Source organism: Ambystoma mexicanum, chromosome 5q (genome assembly GCF_040938575.1).
Source record: "Ambystoma mexicanum isolate Mex_15411 chromosome 5q, UKY_AmexF1_1, whole genome shotgun sequence".
In the NCBI taxonomy this organism is placed as follows: Eukaryota; Metazoa; Chordata; class Amphibia; order Caudata; family Ambystomatidae; genus Ambystoma; species Ambystoma mexicanum.
In genome coordinates this window covers 160,507,508-160,527,995 of record NC_090933.1, presented here as the reverse complement: position 1 = coordinate 160,527,995, position 20,488 = coordinate 160,507,508, and the positions used below count along the sequence as shown (strand labels likewise).

At 47.3% G+C, this 20,488-nt stretch overlaps 1 protein-coding gene across 2 annotated transcripts in view; it reads left to right on the top strand.

Annotated features, from left to right (window-relative positions):
* LAMA1 (laminin subunit alpha 1) overlaps positions 1–20,488 on the top strand; it is a 679,286-nt gene that overhangs the window by 604,153 nt on the left and 54,645 nt on the right. For both annotated transcript variants that reach the window (XM_069620697.1, XM_069620696.1), the window contains exons 54-56: positions 15,851–15,996; positions 16,315–16,503; positions 16,671–16,872. In XM_069620697.1, the coding sequence (XP_069476798.1) occupies positions 15,851–15,996; positions 16,315–16,503; positions 16,671–16,872 (537 nt within the window). The remainder of the gene's footprint in view (positions 1–15,850; positions 15,997–16,314; positions 16,504–16,670; positions 16,873–20,488) is intronic.

The window sequence follows — 20,488 nt, the reverse complement described above, 5'->3', positions numbered from 1 at the left end:
AGCCTTTCGTGGGCCCATATCACCTCAAGAAAGGTTGAGAAGGATCCATACGGGTTTGTGTATGTATTGTGCTTCAGACAAACATCTGGTCAGGGAATGTCCTCTGGCACCTCCTCGGCATTCGGGAAATGCCAGCTCCCGATCTTAAATGGAGCTGAGATTCGGGAGAGATGTTTGCTCCACATCAATTCCATCCTTGAACTCTCCTGGACAAAACAGACATTTTCTCCAGGCATTTCTTTCACCCTCGAAGAGTAAGATCTACCCCTATCTGGCCTTGGTTGACTGTGGAGCTATGGGAACCTTCATAGATCAGGAATGGGTTGTCAGTCATCAAATCCCATATGAGGCACGAAGCACCATGCAGCCTGTGGAAGCCATCGATGGAAGACCCCTCAGTTCAGGGCCCATAAGGCTACAGACCAAGGAAATCCAGCTCTCAATAAACCACCATCAAGAGCTAATCAGATTCGATATCATTAAGTCCGCCCACTACCCCATGGTATTGGGTATGCCCTGGTTACAAAAACACAATCCGTATATAAACTGGACAGCAGGATAACTATTCCTAGGCTCAGAGTTTTGTGTCTCATTGTCTATCCCTGGAACTTCCTTTAACACCCCCTGAGCAACCACCTAAGGAGCAAGAAACTCCACTCATGGTTTCCAATATAATACAGGTTCCGGAGGCCTACAAAGGATTCTCCGATGTCTTTTCCACTGCCATAGTCCAGGCTTTACCTCCACACAGACCCGAAGACTGCGCAATTGAAACGGAAATCTTGGCAGTGATCCCTTTCGGTAAGATGTTTATCCTTTCCGAACCTGAGAAAAAGGCCCTCAAAGAATATCTGGATACAAACCTTGAAAACGGTACCATAAGACCTTCAAAGTCACCAGCAGGTGCATCATTGTTCTTTGTTCCTAAGAAAGATACCCAGGAACTAAGACCTTGCCTAGATTATCGTGGCCTAAATCAATGCACTCTTAAGGACCGATACCCACTACCCTTGATATCGGATATCCTGGAAGCAGTGAGATGTGCAGTAATATTCACCAAATTGGATCTCAGGGGTGCCTACCATTTGATCCGTATCCGGGAAGGAGACGAGTGGAAGACCGCCTTTAGAACACCCTTTGGCCACTACAAGTACCTGGTCATGCCCTTTGGACTAGCCAATGCCCCAGCAGTATTCCAACGTTCTATGGAAAGGGTGTTCTCTGACATGTTGTTTCTCTTCGTCATTGTCTATCTGGACGACATATTGATTTTTTCCAAGGACCCTCTGAAGCATGAAGGACATGTTAAGGCAGTTCTACAAAGACTCCGGGAACATCCCCTCTTAGCCAAGCCTGAAAAATGTTTGTTTCACATTACCTCTGTGCACTATCTGGGATTTATCCTTAGTCCAGAGGGGATTGGCATGGACCCTTCAAAAGTAAAGGCCATTCTCGCATGGCCTACTCCCACGTCCGTGAAACAAATCCAATCCTTCCTAGCACTAGCCAATTTCTACCGAAAGTTCATAGCCACCTTTTCCGAGATTGTACAACCTATAGTGGCTCTGCTAAAGAAGGATACCCCATTTGTGTGGTCAACATTACAAGAAACTGCATTCCAGCATTTAAAGACCGAGTTTACACAAGCTCCCATTTTGGCTCAACCCGATACAAGTCGACCCTTTTTAGTGGAAACGGATGCCTCTAATTACGCTATAGGAGCAGTGTTAAAGCAGAAAATGGAGGACGATTTGGAACACCCTGTTGCTTATCTTTCAAGAACCTTAACTCCGAGTGAAACACACTACTCCGTCCTGGAAAAGAAACTGTTAGCCATTCTCCAAGCCTTCACTGAATGGCAACACCTACTTCTGGGAGCCAGACATCCTGTCCAAGTCCGTACTGATCATCGAAACCTTCAGATTCTACAGTCACTGGAGTGCAGGAACAGTCGTCAGGCACGTTGGGCCTACTTTTTTGCCCAGTATCAGTTCCACATTACTCATGTCCCTGGATCAGAGAACCTGATCGCTGACGCCTTGTCTCGCCGTCCTGACTACGTGACCACTGAAGATAAGGCATTTCCTAAAATGTTTTCTCCCACGATCTTCGTAGCCCAAGCAGTTCATCTCCTGGAAGAAGTACGATCGCAAACCCAATCCTCGGAAATGTGGAAGGACATCTCAACAAGAAACCACTGGAAATTAAGAGCCAAGGAAGGCTACTTATTCAAGGACAATGCATTACTTATTCCTACATGGAAGTTACAGCAGAAAATAATAAATCTTTGTCATGACACACTCCATTCCGGGCACCGAGGTATCACCAACACCCTCCGTCTTATACAGAGACAGTTCTGGTGGCATAAAATGAAGTCTGACATACAGCAATACGTCCAGGCTTGTATGACCTGTGCCCAAAATAAACATAACAAAAGACCGGCGGGTCTTCTTCTGCAGCCCACTCTACCCTCTAAACCATGGGAAATCATCGCTACAGACTTCATAGTGGAGTTACCACCTTCCCGAGGATATACTACCATCATGGTCACCATAGATTTATTTACCCATATGGCCCATTTTACGCCACTGATGAAACTACCCTCCTCTTCAGAGCTAGCTGGAATATTTCTGGAACACATATTCCGACTACATGGGCTTCCTTCCAAGATCATATCTGACCGGGGTCCCCAATACATTTCACAATTCTGGAAACACCTCTGTCGAGTTCTAGGAATCCAACGTGCCCTCTCTTCAGGATATCACCCCCAAAGCAACGGAGCCACAGGACGTGCAAACCAGACCCTGGAACAATATCTCTGATGTTTCGCCACCAAGGTCCAGGATGACTGGTCTCTCCTGATACCCGTTGCGGAATTCGCTTACAACAACTCGGAACACTCAGCGCTACAGACCAGCCCCTTTTATTGTAGTCAGGGGTTCCTCCCATCGGTTTTACCCTCGGTTCTTCCTTACCCTACACCAGTACCTACTGTTGACTCCTGGATCGAAACTCTTATCAACATTCACCGGGAGGCTAAAGAACACTTGGAGGAAGCCAGATTACAGACCAAGAGGTATGCGGATTCCAAGAAAAGACCAGGTCCTTCCTATATGGTCGGTGACCGAGTGTGGTTGTCATCAAAACTACTTACCCGACACTTGCGACCAAACAAGCTGGCTCCCCGCTACTATGGTCCATTTCCCATCAAGAAGATTATCAATCCTGTCTCATATCGAATCAAGCTACCTGACTCCTGGAAAATAATTCATCCAGTTTTTCACACATCCTTATTGAAGCCCTACATCCAATCCTCTCGAAAATCCAGTAGACCTCCTCCTCTACTGGTTGACAACCAACTGGAATATGAGGTGTCCCGGATTTGTGACTGCAGGTATAAGCGGGCCATCTTCAATACCTAGTGGAGTGGAAAGGATATCCTCCTAGCGAAAGGACCTGGGAACCTGTTTCAAATATCAAGGCTCCTCGGTTGCTCAGAAGATTTCACCTAATACACCCGGGCATACCTGGAGGAAAAGGCCTTCGGAGGAGGCATGCTGTCATGAACTTCAGATCACGCCCCTTTTGGACCTCCTGGTCCTTGTCTCAACGGGGCTTACATTCCGTACTACTTCCAACATGGCCGTCCAGAGCAGAAGCCCTTGCTCGCTCCATGCGCTGAACGCGGCGTGATCTATTTATAGACCACGCCTTCCGCAGCTCTGCACGTCTCAATGCTATTGCAGAGTAGCCTCAGACGTGTGTTTGTAGCTTGCGGTATTGTTTCCTTTGTCCCAGTGCTATTACCCGCTCCTGACCCTTCCCCCTTCCTGATTCCGAGCATTACTAGCTTTTCCAAGACTCCCGGATTCCTGTACTCCGCGTTCCCGGAACTAAACGCAACCTGGAACCAGACGAGACTCGAGCAGCACTGTTCAAGACCAGGAGCGTTCGCAAGAAGGCAGCGATCGAAGACACCGGCAAACACCAGACCCTGGTGAGAAGGGGGGAACTCCTTGACAGCGCCTGCGCATGCGCCCAATGCAAGAGTGGCTCAACAGCCAGTGGTGTCAGGCCAGCGGACAATGGGATGATCTAGTGGTGGTCTCGCAGGCCTTGGTTCTCTCGCTACAGTGGTGGTCGAAGGAAAACCTGGTAATAGGGAAACCATTTGCCACCCCCGCAGTGGAAGCCACTCTAACCACAGACGCATCCCTCACAGGATGGGGGGCTCACCTATCCCATCAGACTGCCCACGGAGTCTGGACTCTAGCGTAGCATTCAAGCACATAAACTTACTGGAGCTGCTAGCTGTGTTCAAGGCACTGAAAGCCTTCCAGGCACACCTGCAAGGGAAAACAGTGATGGTCCTCATGGACAGCACCACAGCCTCAACAAGCAGGGGGGCACTCACTCTCCAGGACTGTCCAAGCTGTCCCAGAACATCTGGAAGTGGGCTCTCTGACACAACATGTTCCTACTGGCACAACATTTATGAGGGTAACTCAATCTGCTAGCAGATGAACTCAGCAGAGACTTCCCTCCGCCCTCAGAGTACGAATGGCGGTTAGACGAAGACACTACATCCATGCCCTCAGACCATGAACTTAGCAGCCTGGCTCCTGAGATCATAGAATTTGGACATTTACAACTCCCGCAGAGATGTATGGACATTCTCAGGGAGACTAGAAAGCCTAACACTCGTCACTGTTATTCTAGCAAATGGAAGAGATTTGTCATCTGGTGTAGGGGAAGGAGCATCAACCCAGTTGACTGCTCTCCCACACAAATTGTTCTGTACCTGACTCACCTATAAGACACAGGCTTGGTGTTTAACTCTTTTAAAGTCCACTTAGCTGCACTTTCCGCATACACCACTTCCCAACTTAAAGTGTCATGGTGGAAAGTCCCAGTTATTAAAGCCTTCGTGGAAGAAGTGAAGAAGATCCACCCTCCCATAGCTAACCCCGCTCTCGGATGGGACCTAAATGTGGTACTAACCAGGCTCATGGGGTCTCCCTTTGAACCCATGCACAAAGCAACACTTAGACCTCACTCTTAAGACTGCTTTTCTAATAGCTATCACCTCCATTAGGAGAGTAAGTGAACTACAAGCGCTCTCTGTACTAGACCCCTTTGTTACAGTTCACAAGGATACGGTCGTTCTACGCACACATCCTAGGTTTGCATCAAAATGTATCTCTAAATTCCATGTCAACCAGTCAATAGAACTACCAACGTTCTTTCAAAATCCGTCAAACTTAGGTGAGAAGAGCCTGCATACACTGGATGTTCGCAGAGCAGTGATGTTTTATATGTAAAGAACTAGACCATTGAGAAAGACTAATCAGTTCTTTGTCTCGGTGGCAGCAGGAGGAGAAGGAGATGCAGTTTCGAAATCCACTATTTATAGATGGATTTTACAATGCATCACTCTCTGTTACACTCTTGCTAAGAGAGAACTACCCTTCAAGCCAAGAGCACACTCCACTCGAGGCACCGGGGCTTCCATAGCCTTCATTGCAAATGTCCCTCTTGAGTCCATTTGCAAAGCGGCAACCTGGAGTTCTGTTCACACCTTTACAAAACACTACTGTCTAGATGCCCAGTCTAGATCTGATTCCCAGGTGGGACAAGCAGTATTAAGACATCTTTTCTCTACTGTTCCTTCTCACAACCCACCTCCAACTGCGGGTACTGCTCGCTAGTCTATGCACAACATGTGATTCTAAGCAGATTAACAAACATCAGAAGACAATGCATTACTTACCGTAAAAGCATTTCTGATGGTTGTATCTGCTTAGATTCACATGCGCCCACCCTTCCTCCCCGCTCGGATGGAAGGAACATAGACTTTCTTCTATATCTCTCTTTTCTGTACTCACTCACGTCTAATAGGCACCCTCAGGGCAGAAAAAATACAAACAGAGGGACCTCGACGCGTGAGGGATTGGGGGTACACTGCACGTCACTGTAGGGATAGTGTTACAGACACGCCTTGTCGACGTCCCCTTTTCGACTACGAAAAACAAAATGCAATACTCTGCAGTGACCACTGGATGTCGGACTATGCACAGCATGTGAATCTAAGCAGATACAACCATCAGAAATGCTTTTACGGTAAGTAATGCATTGTCATGTATATATATATATTTCTGAGGCTTGTGGAATCTGCTTAGATCACATGCTGTGCAGATCACATGCTGTGCATAGGCCGACATCTAGTGGAAGCTGCGGAGTATTACAGTTTGTTTTTCGAAACTTGAAAATGGGCGTCGACACAGGCGTGCCAGTAATACTATCCCTAGTGTGACGTCCACTGTACCCAAGATCCCTCACGCGTCTAGGATCCTCAGATTGTTTTTTTCCGCCATACTGGTCGGAAGCATCTTGCGGAGTCCCCTGGCCTTAGCCATACTTTTGCTAATAATTGAAAATTATTATTCTTATTAACATCCTTCCCCACACCAACGTCGACCCTCAACGACGGCTGGAGAAGACATCGACCGTCGGCTGCTGCACGACGGATCTGGGCCTCGGAAGGCCGCTGGCCTCGGCCCGGGCCTAGTAGGCCGCTGGCCTCGGCCCTGCAAGTAGGGAGAGTGGGGGGTGGTACATACTCTTCACTCTTGGTATATAGATACACTTATATATTTCCTACACTTATCAGCCCGCTGCCTCAAGGTGCGTATGGAGGGTACCCCTTTCCAATTCTGCCCCAAGTGCAACTGCAAATACCCTTGGGTCGAAAGGCACGCCACGTTCAATTTCTGCTTGCCGAGGGACCACCCCGAAGCGAACTGCAGAGCGTGTAGTAGGTTTAAACCTAAGACACTTAAGGACCGTTCGACAAAGCGTTGGGCCCACCACGCCAGGCAGGCGGCCATGGCAGCGGAGGGCGCCTTCAGCGATGGCAGCGACGCCTTACTTTCGGACGGCGAGGGCATTACGGCGTCGAAAGACAGCCGAGCGCAGGTCCCCGACCTCGGAAGGTCGTCCGGCAGGGCGGCTATGGGGAAGACCCCCGGCGACGCAAGCGCTACACACCCTACACACACTAAGCACACTAAGTCCAACCGAACCTCGACGACGTCGACTTCTCGGAAAGAGGCACAGATAGAACGGTCCGACTCGGTGTCCTCTGGGCGCTCTCGATCGAGATCGCCTCATGACGCAAGGCAATCATCCACTCTTGCCAAGAGTGCCTCGCTCTCTAGACTAATGGAAGTTCGATCGTCGGAGGACGAAGACGACTTCCACCCCCAGACCGCGCTCCAAGAGACGGAGCCCGCAGTTAACACCAGCGAGGCCCCACGCTCGAAAAACACAGATACCTCTCCCGATCCTCGACGCCAGGCGTCGAAAGTCTCCGGGGACTCCAAGGGACAGGGAAAACATTTTTCCACGCACGGGGAGGGGGGGAAACAGCGGAAAGCACATTCTTCCACTCCTGTAAGACCATCCTTCCCCCCTAAACAGACAAACAAATACAAGTCTACTGAGAGATCAACATCCAGCAAGGGTACCCTTGACAAGTCCCCTAAATTGCCTACTAAAGTCATCCCCTGTTCCAAAGAATGGTCCAGCGAAGACATAGACAGGGTCATGTCAAGGATGTCTTCCTTGGCTGATTTTTACGACAAGAATCCAGAGCATTTCCTCTCGTATGACCCTCAGGGAGCCACACCCTCAGGTTCCACTGATCCCATCCCCCTAAGTAAAAGGGCCCGGTTCGAAACACCTGAACCCTTCGAGGTACAGCCTTACTCTACTCCATACTCTACTCCACACCCCAGGTACCAAGGAGAGCCTTTCCCTGAGGGGGACCAGGAGTTTGAAATTATGGAGGAACAAACCGGGACGGAATACTATGCGGATGATGAGGACCAGGAGGAGGGAGAAGATGAGCAGGAAATGTACAGAGTAGATTCCCCGGTAGAGAACGAAGCCCCAGTTACCGACTCGCCAGTCGATAACCAGCCCCTCCTTAATGAGGTTCTCGCTCGCGCGGCAGAACATTTTCACATCGACACCCACGGTGTACAGGAGGAAAGGGACTTCGCGGAAGAGTTGGTGGGAGAGAGGAGGCCGGTCGCTCAGACCATCCCTATCCTTAAATCCATCCAACGAAGAATAGATCCGTCCCTGGTGAACCCAAACCTCACCAGAGCAGTCAACCCCAGGGTCGAAAAACTTTTCCGGGCAGCCCAGTCTGACCCTCTCTATATAAGAGGACATCTTAAACCAGACTCCCTAGTTGTTACCAACACTCGGAAGAGGGCTGGAACACCCTTATCTTCGTCAGAAGCTCCTCCCGACAAGGAGAGCAAGAAACTTTACGGGTTTGGCAGGAAGGTAGCCTCAACGTCCGCCTACCAAGCAAGGATTGCTAACTCCACCACCCTGTTGGCCAGCTACAACTGCCATCAATGGGAAGAGGTCGCGGCACTCATAGCCTCTGCTCCTGAACCGTTAAAGGGCCAATTGGCCCGGATCTCGGCAGAAGGGAGAGCCGTGTCTGGTTGCATATTGAAAGCAACTTTCGATGCCGCGGACAACGCAGGGAGATTGATAGCAGAAGGTACTGTTATCAAGAGACATGCGTGGTTACGGCAGTCGGGGTTCAAGACAGAAACTCAGGCTTCATTAATAGACAAGCCGGTGGAACCCGATCTATTGTTTGGGAAAGCGGTCGAAGACGCACTGAAAAACGCCAAGGACGAATACGAAACACTGAAATCCCTTGGCCAACTAACCAACAAACCCCCTAACCAGAGGGGGAACAGTAATTTTCGTCGCCCACGCGGCCAAAATTCACAAAGAGGCAACTATGCCCAGGGACAGGGTACACAGTGGAACAACAGCCAGCAGTCTACCCAAAGTTACGGCAGGGGTAACAAAAGAGGTCGTGGGAGAGGCAGAGGCAGCCCCAACAAGGGAGGTGGCACGCCTCCACCAAAGCAGTGACGCTCAGTTCAGGGTCCCTTCTCACGCATCCCCAGTAGGGGGACGCATTTCCAACTTCACCCAGGCTTGGGAAGGGATCACCTCAGACAGATGGGTGCTGTCAACAGTGTCCACAGGATATTGTATAGAATTACTGCAGCGTCCCCGGAACCATCCTCCACGACAAAAAGTACACTCCTTAGAACATCAGAAAATCCTTCTCGAGGAGATCGCCATTCTGCTAGAAAAGGACGCGATAGAACTCGCCCCAGGACACCAGGTAAACAAGGGTATCTATTCTACTTACTTCCTTGTGCCAAAGAGAGATTTGACAATGCGCCCAGTATTAGACCTACGGCCTGCCAACAAGTATGTCAAGCCCCAAAAATTCTGTATGACCACGCTACAAGAGGTAATCCCCCTCCTAAAAAAGGGGGATTACATGGCTACCTTGGATATGAAAGATGCTTATTTTCATACTTCCATGCTCCCGGCGCACAGAAAGTACTTGCGCTTCAAGGTGGACAGTCGCCACTATCAATTCAAGGTACTGCCCTTCGGGATAGCCTCAGCACCAAGGGTATTTACCAAGGTACTGGCGGTGGCAGCGGCACACCTACGCAGGGAGGCAATCCCAGTGTACCCTTATCTGGACGACTGGCTCATAACGGGGGAAACCCCAGGAATTTGCAGGACCAACATTCAGAGGACTATCGACCTCCTCCACGAATTAGGCTTCTCAATCAACGAGAAGAAGTCAAGCCTGGTGCCAAGCACCTCAAAACAGTTCCTAGGAGCAATTCTAGATACTCAGGAAGGGTTGACCTTCCCTTCGGAAGAGAGAATTCGGAATATACTACTGCAAATTCCACATTATCAGTCCGGTCAACAAATAACGGTACGCAAAGCAATGCGGTTACTGGGCATGATGGCGTCATGCATTTACCTGGTCCCCCACGCGCGACTGCGCATGCGTCCCATGCAGGAATGGTTGGCGAAACAGTGGTCTCAGGCAAGTGGTCAGTGGGACGATCTAGTGGTCGTTTCGCCAACACTTGTACAGAGCCTACACTGGTGGACAAGAGAGAATCTCGTAAGGGGAAAACCCTTTTACGATCCCGAAATACAGGCAGTTGTGACTACAGATGCATGCCTGACTGGGTGGGGAGCTCACCATCTCCACCACACAGCTCAGGGTCTCTGGTCTCACTCAGTAGCCAAGAACCACATCAACCTCCTAGAGCTTCTGGCAGTATTCCGAGCGCTTCGGGCGTTCGAGCCCCATCTACTAAACCTGTCGGTGCAGATCCGGACGGACAGCACGACAGCCATGTTCTATCTAAACAAGCAAGGAGGGACTCGTTCGCCAAATCTGTCCAAGCTTGCCCAGAAAATCTGGATATGGGCACTCAAATGGAACATCTTCCTGTCATCGCAACATGTTCCAGGGGAGCTCAATTCCCTAGCGGACGCTCTAAGCAGAGATTCCCTCCCAGAAGAACACGAATGGGTCCTTCACAGAGAGATCGTAGAAGATCTCTTCTCTCAGTGGGGTTTCCCCACTATAGACTTATTCGCCACAAGCGAAAACAAACAATGCCCAGGATTTGCATCCAGGTTCCCCCAGCCAGACTCCCAAGGGAACGCCCTGTGGATAAACTGGTCAGGGATGTTTGCGTACGCTTTTCCACCACTCCTCTCATCAGGAAGGTGGTCTACAAGATGAACAAGGAATCGATGACGCTCATCCTAGTTGCTCCCATGTGGGCGAGACAACCATGGTTTCCACACCTACGCAGGATGGCGGTGTGCGAGCCCATCAAACTCCCAGCCTGGTACAACCTACTGTCCCAGCAACAAGGTCAAACAGTGCACCAGCAACCCAACTCAATGAACCTGGCAGCATGGCTCCTGAGGTCATAGAGTTTGGACATCTCAATTTACCACAGAGGTGTATGGACATCCTAAAAGAATCCAGGAAACCAAACACAAGGCACTGTTACTTTGACAAGTGGAAGAGATTTGTTATTTGGTGCCAGAATAAACAAATCAACCCTATTGATTGCACTCCTTCCAACGTCGTGACATACATGCTCCACCTGCTGGATGCAGGATTGGTTTTTAACTCTCTGAAAGTACACCTGGCAGCCCTCTCGGCTTACACCACATCCCATAACAAGGTGTCGTGGTGGAAAGTACCAGTAGTTAAAGCCTTCATGGAAGGAGTAAAGAGACTTCACCCTCCTATTTCAAACCCACCGCCAGGATGGGACCTTAATGTGGTGCTAGCTAAGCTCATGGGCCCTTCTTTCGAACCCATGCATAAAAGTAGTCTCAAACACCTGACTTATAAAACGGCCTTCTTAGTAGCCATTACCTCTATAAGAAGGGTCAGTGAAATTCAGGCTCTCTCAGTGCAGGATCCTTTCTTTACTATCCACAAAGACAAACTGGTTTTACGCACACACCCTAGGTTCTCACCTAAATTTATATCAAAGTTCCATGTAAACCAGTCCATCGAGCTTCCGGCTTTCTTCCAGAACCCGCAAAGCTCGGCTGAGGTGAAACTACACACCCTAGATGTGCGTAGGGCGGTCCTCTACTATGTAAATAAAACCAGACCGCTAAGGAAAACAGATCAACTGTTTGTCTCCGTAGCTACAGGCAGAGAGGGAGATCGCGTCTCTAAGGGCGCTATCTCGAAGTGGATTATCAACTGTATACAGCTGTGTTACTCTCTTTCTGAAAAAACTCTGCCTTTTACGCCAAGGGCCCACTCTACTAGAGGCATTGGGGCCACTCTGGCTTTCATTGCAAATGTTCCCCTCGACACCATTTGCAAAGCAGCTACTTGGAGCTCTATTCACACTTTTACTCAGCATTACTGCATTGACACTCATTCCAAGTCAGATACACAAGTGGGACAAGCGGTTCTAAGACACCTGTTTGCTCATGACCCTTCTCACATCCCACCTCCTTCTTCTGGTACTGCTCGCTAATCTATGCACAGCATGTGATCTAAGCAGATTCCACAAGCCTCAGAAGGGATACATTACTCACCGTAATCGTATTTCTGATGCTTGTATCTGCTTAGATTCACATGCGACCCACCCTTCCTCCCCTCCGAGAGAAGGCGCATGATTACTTGTAGTCTTACCTTTCTGTCTATCTGCTTGGATTATCTGTACTCACGCTACTCCTCATGCTTCCACATGTCAGAAAAAATACAATCTGAGGATCCTAGACGCGTGAGGGATCTTGGGTACAGTGGACGTCACACTAGGGATAGTATTACTGGCACGCCTGTGTCGACGCCCATTTTCGAGTTTCGAAAAACAAACTGTAATACTCCGCAGCTTCCACTAGATGTCGGCCTATGCACAGCATGTGATCTGCACAGCATGTGATCTAAGCAGATACAAGCATCAGAAATACGATTACGGTGAGTAATGTATCCTATATATATATATATATATATATATACATATATATATATATAAATTCCGCTTCACATAATCATGGGGAATTATTCAATAACACGACAGCCGTGTCTGCACCATGTTGCACAGGCGTGTGGTAGTTTTCTGCCGTTTATACAAAAGGATAATAGTTATGAACATGGAATTTACTCTCCAAATGCCTCTAATTTTACCCTCCACCAGTTTGTCAACTCTTAAATTCTGGACATGTTCAGAGCAGCCAGGAACACATTTTAGCTTGCCATTACAATTCCCTAAATCTCAGCTGGATTAATTTTATTTCAACAAAATGACCTCGAATTTATGAGACAAATGACACATACATGAATGCAGTAGTACTTGCGGTTGCTGAGAAACATGCATGAGTTATGATATTCCTTTTAAACTAATGGGAAATCTTCATGTTATGCAAATCTGAGCTCCCCTTCCTACAGGCCATTTGCCATTCCTGGCCAGCACATGACCAGAGCTTCCTGGACTGTGTTTTTATTAGCCTCTTTGTTGTTTGAAGTTGGTAGGCTGCAAGTCGTAAATACTTGTCTGATGCATTAGCTACACAGAGATCTCCAACTGCAGATTATGTTCTAGACCGGCCCTGTGATGTCACAAGGCCCTACTGACATCTGGCATCTTGTCCTGTTATCTGAAGTGGACCACCATTTTGATCTGAAAAACCTACTATTTATTTGTATATTTTTTAGAATCCAGCTTCTCTTGATTGCAGCTCCTCCCACATTCCAGTCACGCACTGGCTAGGCCATTTTGCCATTCACCGAAATGAGCCTTCAGGGACAAAAGGTCTGGGGAAAGTTTGTATTCAACACCCTGAACAGGCCACACTTTATTGCAGTTGTAAATAGCTGGGATGCAAAAGCCAGGCTTGCGGTGGGGGGAGTCCTTTTTGAAGTGGGGGAGTCCTTTGTGAAGTCTGCCATACAACAAGCAAAAGGGCCTGCCTCGGGCAAAAATGAAATATTTTGCAGGTGAAGCATAATATACATTACATCTTGTCAACCCACATTTCCCTGACATCTTTGATATTAGGGGAACATTTTTTTCTCATATCTCGCTTTAAAACTGCAAACACATATTAAAGCCAGTTTAGTGCAAGTGTTTGCAAATCCTGCTTTTCATGTGAAAGGGGCCTTTAAATGTCTTATGCCACTGTGAATTAAAAGGCGGATTTTCCTTCCTTTTATAATGACAGGTAAGCCTTTGTCACATAGCTCTTCCTTGTGTTACTTACAGAAACCCCCACAGTCTGCCTTAACAGGCCCATTTTCAGTGTGAAGGGTTTTAAAAATATTTTAATGAAGGCTGGCAGGTCATTTTTCCAGTGGGTGCTTCAGTTCTGTTTGTTAGGGCCTTTGTTTAAACACCACAGGGGAGATCCAAGGCGGCAAGCAGGGTGTGTTTTAGATTACCTGCAGATTACTAACATTGCATTCTGAAGTGCCTGCAAAAAGAGCATTCCTGTAGTCAAGTTGTGTTATGATGATGGTGCAGGCTATGGTGAGGTGGTTGTGCGAGCAAAGGAATGGTTTGCTAGCGTTTATGAGCTTGGTGGTGTTGGCTGCTGACGATGGAATGGCATTGACTTGCCGTGAAATGTTCAGGGCCGAGTCAAAGTAGACTCCTAGGGTTTTGACCCTGGAAGAGACCAGGATGGTTGCAATATCTATCTTGAAGGCATGATAAGCAGGATCAAGCTTGGACAGTCGGACGCATGAGCCAACAATCAGGATTTCAGTCTTGTCATCGTTGAGGCAGAGTTGGTGGGAAGCCATCCATGTTTGGATGGTGTCGTAGACCATGTTGAATGTTGTGGTGGCATGGGAGTAGTTGCCAGAGAGGTAGAGGATATGGGTGTCATCAGCTAGTTGTTGTAAGTGATGCCAACGGAGTGAAGGTGGTCGTGTATAGACTTTTTAGAGTGTGAGTGAGGTGCAGGACCCTTTTGGAACTCTGCATGAAACAGATGTTGGGTGGGCAGCAGCATTCTCAGCGAGTACTCAGGCAGTTCTGTCTGTGAGAAACAAAGCAATCCAGTTGGAAGCTTCAGGAGAGAAGTTAGCCATGGGAGAAAGATGGTGGCAGAGGGTTTTATGGTTAACAAGGTTGAAGGTGGCAGATAAGTCAAGTAGGAGCAGAAGGGCAAGGTGGCCTGAATCTCAGGTGTCACCAAACTGGTTCTTCGGGTTCAGCAGAGCAGATTCCGTATCATAGCGAGGGCAAAAGCCAGTTTGACGAGGACTAACGATGCTGTGTTGCTTGAGATAAACCTGGATCTGGAGATAAGCTGCACATCCAGGATTCTGAGAAGGAAAGGAACAGTGGTGATAGGGCAGTAGTTTGTGGGGATAGTTGGGTAAAGTGAGGGTTTTTTGAGCAGTAGAGATCCAGGCTTCCTTGAGACTGGTTGGAACTGAGCATAATGCAAAGGAGGAGTTAATGATGGCAGTGATTAATGGAATGATGGATTTGGCACAACCTTTGATGAGAGGGACTGGACAGGTGTCTCCTTGGCAGCATGAGGGCTTAAGGCGATTTGTGAGATGGGCAGCTTCTGTTACATTGTGGAAACTGAGTGGAGGGAATGCAGGATCAGGGGGCAGGGAGGAATTAAGTAGCCAGGGTTTGGTGCGAATGAAGGCTTGGTTCTTGTCGATTTTCTCTTGTAAGAAGACATTTTGCCCATAGGAGCGTCCTACACCTTAAAGCTGAGGTCCATTCAGCCTAAGCTTTATTAACAGTATGCTGACTTGTCTAAAGGTTAACAATTGTGATGGAAGCACCATCACAATTATCCATCATTCCACAGGGCTCGGTGCGCTATATAAATAAATAAATAAATGCATAAACTCAAATAACTACAAGAAAATATTTCAAATGCAAACAAAAATGTACTGTCACCATACAATGCCCTCGATATGCGCCTTTTTATCTAGGAGGTATGTCACTACTGGGGCTGGTACATATGTCTGCTCATGCAAGATGTGAATGAACATAGCCATTTTAAATCCAGGCAATATGAGTTTTCTTAAAATGTTCTGCCTGTGCATATCAACATAACCCCGCCTTTAGTAGCTCGAGACTATTGTTACAAAAATCACTCACACACCAGCACAGGGATCTGTAACACTTGGCTCTCCTGGTGTTTTGCCCTACAACTCATATCAAATCTAGCTAAGATAGTCAATGATGTGGGATCATGGGACTTGTTGTCAAAAACACCAGGTGGCTAACCCATGGCAAAAGCCATTCTTCTTTCTGATCTACACCTGTGCCCATTTCTTCATAAAGTGCATTCTTTTATTGTCCAACCATGGCAGGATTTCTGTTTCAGGACACTTAAAAACAGACACTAAACTAGGTAGGGTTGAAATGAAATGTCCTAAAGCAAGACTGTGATTCCCTCTTTGCAGCCGTTTTTTTCTGTCATGCTGGTGTCGGGAAACCTTGAAGTGCACATGAACCCTGGCACGGGTACAAGAAAGGTGGTCTTGAAATCTGCTTCTGGAACTTTCAGCGACGGGCAACAACATTCCATCATCCTGATCCGGAACAAGAGGTATTTTGAGGAGTTACGAGTAACATGGTAAAGACGGCGTGATGAGCTTCCACTGGTGACTTATCCGATTTTTAGGGACTGCCTATGGTTCATTCTTGCTTGTTCATCCTTTGATGATACCCTGCAAAGATTTTAATACAATATTACATTATTTTGTCACTTTTGAAAGTTCCCAGCAAAGCCAAAACCCCACAGAAACACCAGCACAAATCAAGGAAATAGGGACACACCTCAAAAATGACTTGCATGGTTATAATGTTTTAATGCCTTTGTTGGAGCCATTTGTGTAAATTTGATGTTTGTTGTGTTATGTTTTAGGAACGTGACAGTGCAGGTGGATGAGAGTAAGCCAACAGACATGAAATTTAGCACCCAGCTGCAAGAAGAAAGTTCTCTGAATGTATCTAATGTCTACGTGGGCGGAATCCCGCCGGGGGAGATTGTACCAGCGCTAAAGACAAATCGATCGTTCTACGGGTGCATCCAAAACCTAATCTTTAACATGGAGTAAGTTGACAAGGGAAATCTATGAGGGATTTAATTTTTATTATCTAACTTGTTACTGAACATAATAGATCTTCTTAAAAAATACAGATTGACTGAACTGTAATTATAGTTGGAAAAATGCCTGCGAGTCAAGGTTACTAAATGTCTTCAACTTAATTTTCCCCTAGGATTGTGGATTTCACCTCTGCGCTGAGGTATGAGCAGGTGGACAAGGGTAGCTGCCTGCTCTCCGAACGGCCCCGGCCCGTTGTACAAGAAGAAGATTTGGAATCTCAACCAGATCCTATTCCATCACCAGCCCCTGCCAGACCTGCCACCTATAGGGAGGTGGAAGCTATGCCGACACTTCAGATCCCAACCGCTTCTAAAGTGAGTTTGTGAATTATGGTTGATGGACCTAGTCCCTCGCAAAGAACACGTGACATAGAAAACAATTATCAGTTCCAAAATATCTAGTATTTCGTTCAGCGTCTACAAGCTGTGTAGCCGGAAACCTGACACACACAAAAGGTTGCTGTTAGGGAGATTTATAATTTGTATGCTTCATCCTGGCTCCTACTGGGACTTCTGAACCTTTTTCTTTCAATCCTGAATGAGTGGAGCCTTTTTCCACTCATTCATTCTTTTCGGCTCTGTCTTTTGGAACTCTGTTCTTTGTATTTTACCTGTCCTATGGAGTCTGTCTGCTCCATAGCTCTTAAAGGCATCTGTATTTTTCTATTGCAGCACAAAGCTCCCTATGGGTAGTTGTTAGGCAAGATTGTGTGAAGTGCCCTTTGGGAGACTACAGCAACCTTGACCTCCTGGCAATAGGACCCAACCTTTGATATAAGTCTGTACTACACAGGTTGGTAGTGTGACTGAGCAGCCAGGCTTATCTCAAGAGGGGTCAATGTGAACAGTAGGGATTTTACACAGAGATTCACAGTGACACGTATTCAAATACACTGTTACACTCAAGGTTTCTTGATGAAGCAATTATTAATTCATTTAACAGTCAGTTCAATCAGCCTTCTCCAGAAGGGAGCAATATAAAAGCAACACACAAATACACACTCTTAGTTTCTCGGATGGCACACAGATGGATCCTAAACCCTGAGGTGACTTAAATAACTAGGACACTGTGGACATTAATATATCACTGCAACATTTAGAGCAATGCTGAGTTGGTGTCAAAGAAAAGGGTTTGGGAATAAAACAAAGGTTAAACAAATATTCTGAAGCAGCTAAGTACTTTTGAAACCCCAAATGCCAAGTAAATTAACCCTTTCCTGGAGGAAAGGTAAAACACAAAGTCAAAGGTAAGAAGAGTCTTTCATCGAGCCAGGCCAGCCAATGTCAATTGAGCAAAAGTCTAGGTGAACTGAAGCATTTTTTGCAGGTAAATAAAAGTCTTGCACAATGTTTTAGAAGTCTTTGCAGAAAAATAGAATCACTGTAGGGCCACAAGCTGGGAGGCTTGTGAGGGGCAAAGCTGCAAGCAACTCTGCAAAAGCAACCAAGACCGGTGTCAACTGAGAACAAGTAAGGCTACACAACAAGAGGTAGGTCCGCTTAGTTTTACAGTACCTTTGGATAGAAGGAATGGTTCCAGCTGGATTCTGTTCCTGTGTAGGTCTACAGATCCTGTTGTTCCTGGGTCTCAGTCATGGGGACAAGAGTGAGGTCATCTGGGGACTCCTGCACTACAACTTGAAGGTCAGCGTTAGCAATGGGAAAACTTCAATTCAGCAGCACATCACGGTTTCAGCTCCTTGCGTCTCTAGCAAATAGCAACACTGCTGTTCTCGGGTACCACTTCAGACTTTTCTCGCATCTGGGGTCCAGCACTCTGTTGAGGTGGCTCAGGCTTGGTGAGTCCTACTTCCTGGGAGGCCAGAGGATCTTCCTGGAGCTCGGGTCCGACTTAAAGACACTCACTCGATTCTGGTGTTCCTCTCCCTGGCACTTCGGTTCCTGCAGCAGCAATGGAAGTACAGCCAGCTCTGAGAGAATTTCCAGATGAGCTCGTCTTGGGGTCGACTGGTCCCATCAACCTAAGGGGAGAAGTTGTCCTTTGCAGGTCATTTCTAGTTGATGCGAATTTGGAGCTTCAGCACTGCGGCAGTGCTTCACCGGGCAAACCAATTGTCTAGGCGTTGCAGCAGGCATCCCTGCCAAGTTCTTCTTCGGATTCCTTCGTCCAGTGGTCAACTCTGCCTTCCAAGCCAAAAGCCTCACCTTTTATGCAGGTTTCTCTGATTCTTTCGCAGCCTAGCTGTCAATCACACAGCAGGGTGGCAGTCCTCTGAGGACAGCCCTTCAGCCAATCACCCTTGGGTGCATTCCTCTAACCAAGGGGACTAAGCACAGGGAGTTTCGGGCACCTCCCTCACTTCCTGCCCCTGCCAGACATGCTGGAGCCAGAAGCGGGCTTCACTCATGAATCCCGTCAAAGACAAAATTAACAAAGGGGCCAAACATGGTTTGGTGTACAGAGTAAATCACAAGAAGGACCTTTCCAACAAGAAATGGCTAAAAAAGACGACCAGGGCCATTTTGACAAAATGGGCACCCATGGGTGTCTTACTACAGCTGCAATTGCAGCCCGTGGTAAAACCACACAATGGAAGTAAAAAGTAAACGACTGTCACCAGCCATTAATTATAGAAAGGGTAACATAAAAATGTTACATGCAAAACTAGCAAAGGGGATACTAAGTAACCCCTCCAGCAACCTATTGTAAGATAGTGTGTGTGTGGGGTCTAGAAAGTTATAAAATGTAAGTAAAGTCAATTGCACTTCACTGCCCTTGGAAACAGTAGTTTAACCAAGAGAAGGTATTTAAACCTTTGGTAAATCTCAGAGACTTCCCTGTGCCACTGCCCTGAAGGTGCTGTGTGTCACAATGTAAAGATAGTGGGCCTCATTCCGGGTTTGGAGCTAACCATGGAGTAATAAGCTCCATGGTTGCCCCCGAAACCGTCCCAAATCCGGCATGGTGAATGGAGTAATTACCGGTCCATTCCAGGGTTGGAGGAACCGATAATTCCCCATTCACCTTTTGCCCTTCCCCATTCCCATTTCTGCCCCATAGGGCACAATTGGAATGGGGAAGGAGGTAATTACGGCACTGTAAATTACGGTACCGTAATTACCTCCGAAGTACCTTTGCAGGTCCCGTACTTTACTCCTGCTAAAAGCAGGAGGTAAGGAAGGACCCGCAAAGGGACCTCGGAATATGAGGTAAGGGATTACCGGCATCGGCACCCTTAACGGTGCCGGTAATTCCTTACCTCCAACCTCGGAATGACCCCCGATGTCTATGGAGTTTGTCAGACTACAAAGTCAAAAGAAACACAGAGTCCAAATCACAGATAAATACATGAAAGAGTGGGAAAAAGGTCTCACTCTCTCCAGGTTAGAAATTAAAAGTCCTAAAGTCTGGCAAAAAGAGCTGGGGGTCTCTAAGGTAGAACGGAATTAGCAAATTCATGAGAATTCTCCCTAACACTCGTCCCCCCCAGACTAAGGGACAGGAGGATTTAATCCACTCCTGGATGAGTCTCCTTACTCCAGTCAGTCATACTTTCTGGAGAGACCATCAGCATTTTGGTGATTACACCCTGACCTGTGTTCTATGGTAAAATCAAACCCCTGAAGGCTGATTACCATCTTAACAATTTAGGATTCTCCCCCTTCACCTGCAATAACCAGCTCAATGGTTGGTGGTCTGTTTGAATTACAAACGTAGATCCATACAAGTATGGTCTAAACTTCTTCAATGACCACAAAATGGCGAAACATTCACGTTCTATGGTTGCCCAACTTCTTTCGCAGTCCTTCAGTTTCCTACTGATGAAGCAGATAGGGTATTCTCTGTCTTTCCCACCCAGCTGACTCAGAACTGCACCTATTCCTGTATTTGAAGCATCCGTTTGTACAATAAAGGATTAGTTGTAGTCCGCATCTCTCAAGACTGGAGCTTCAGAAAGGGATTTCTTAA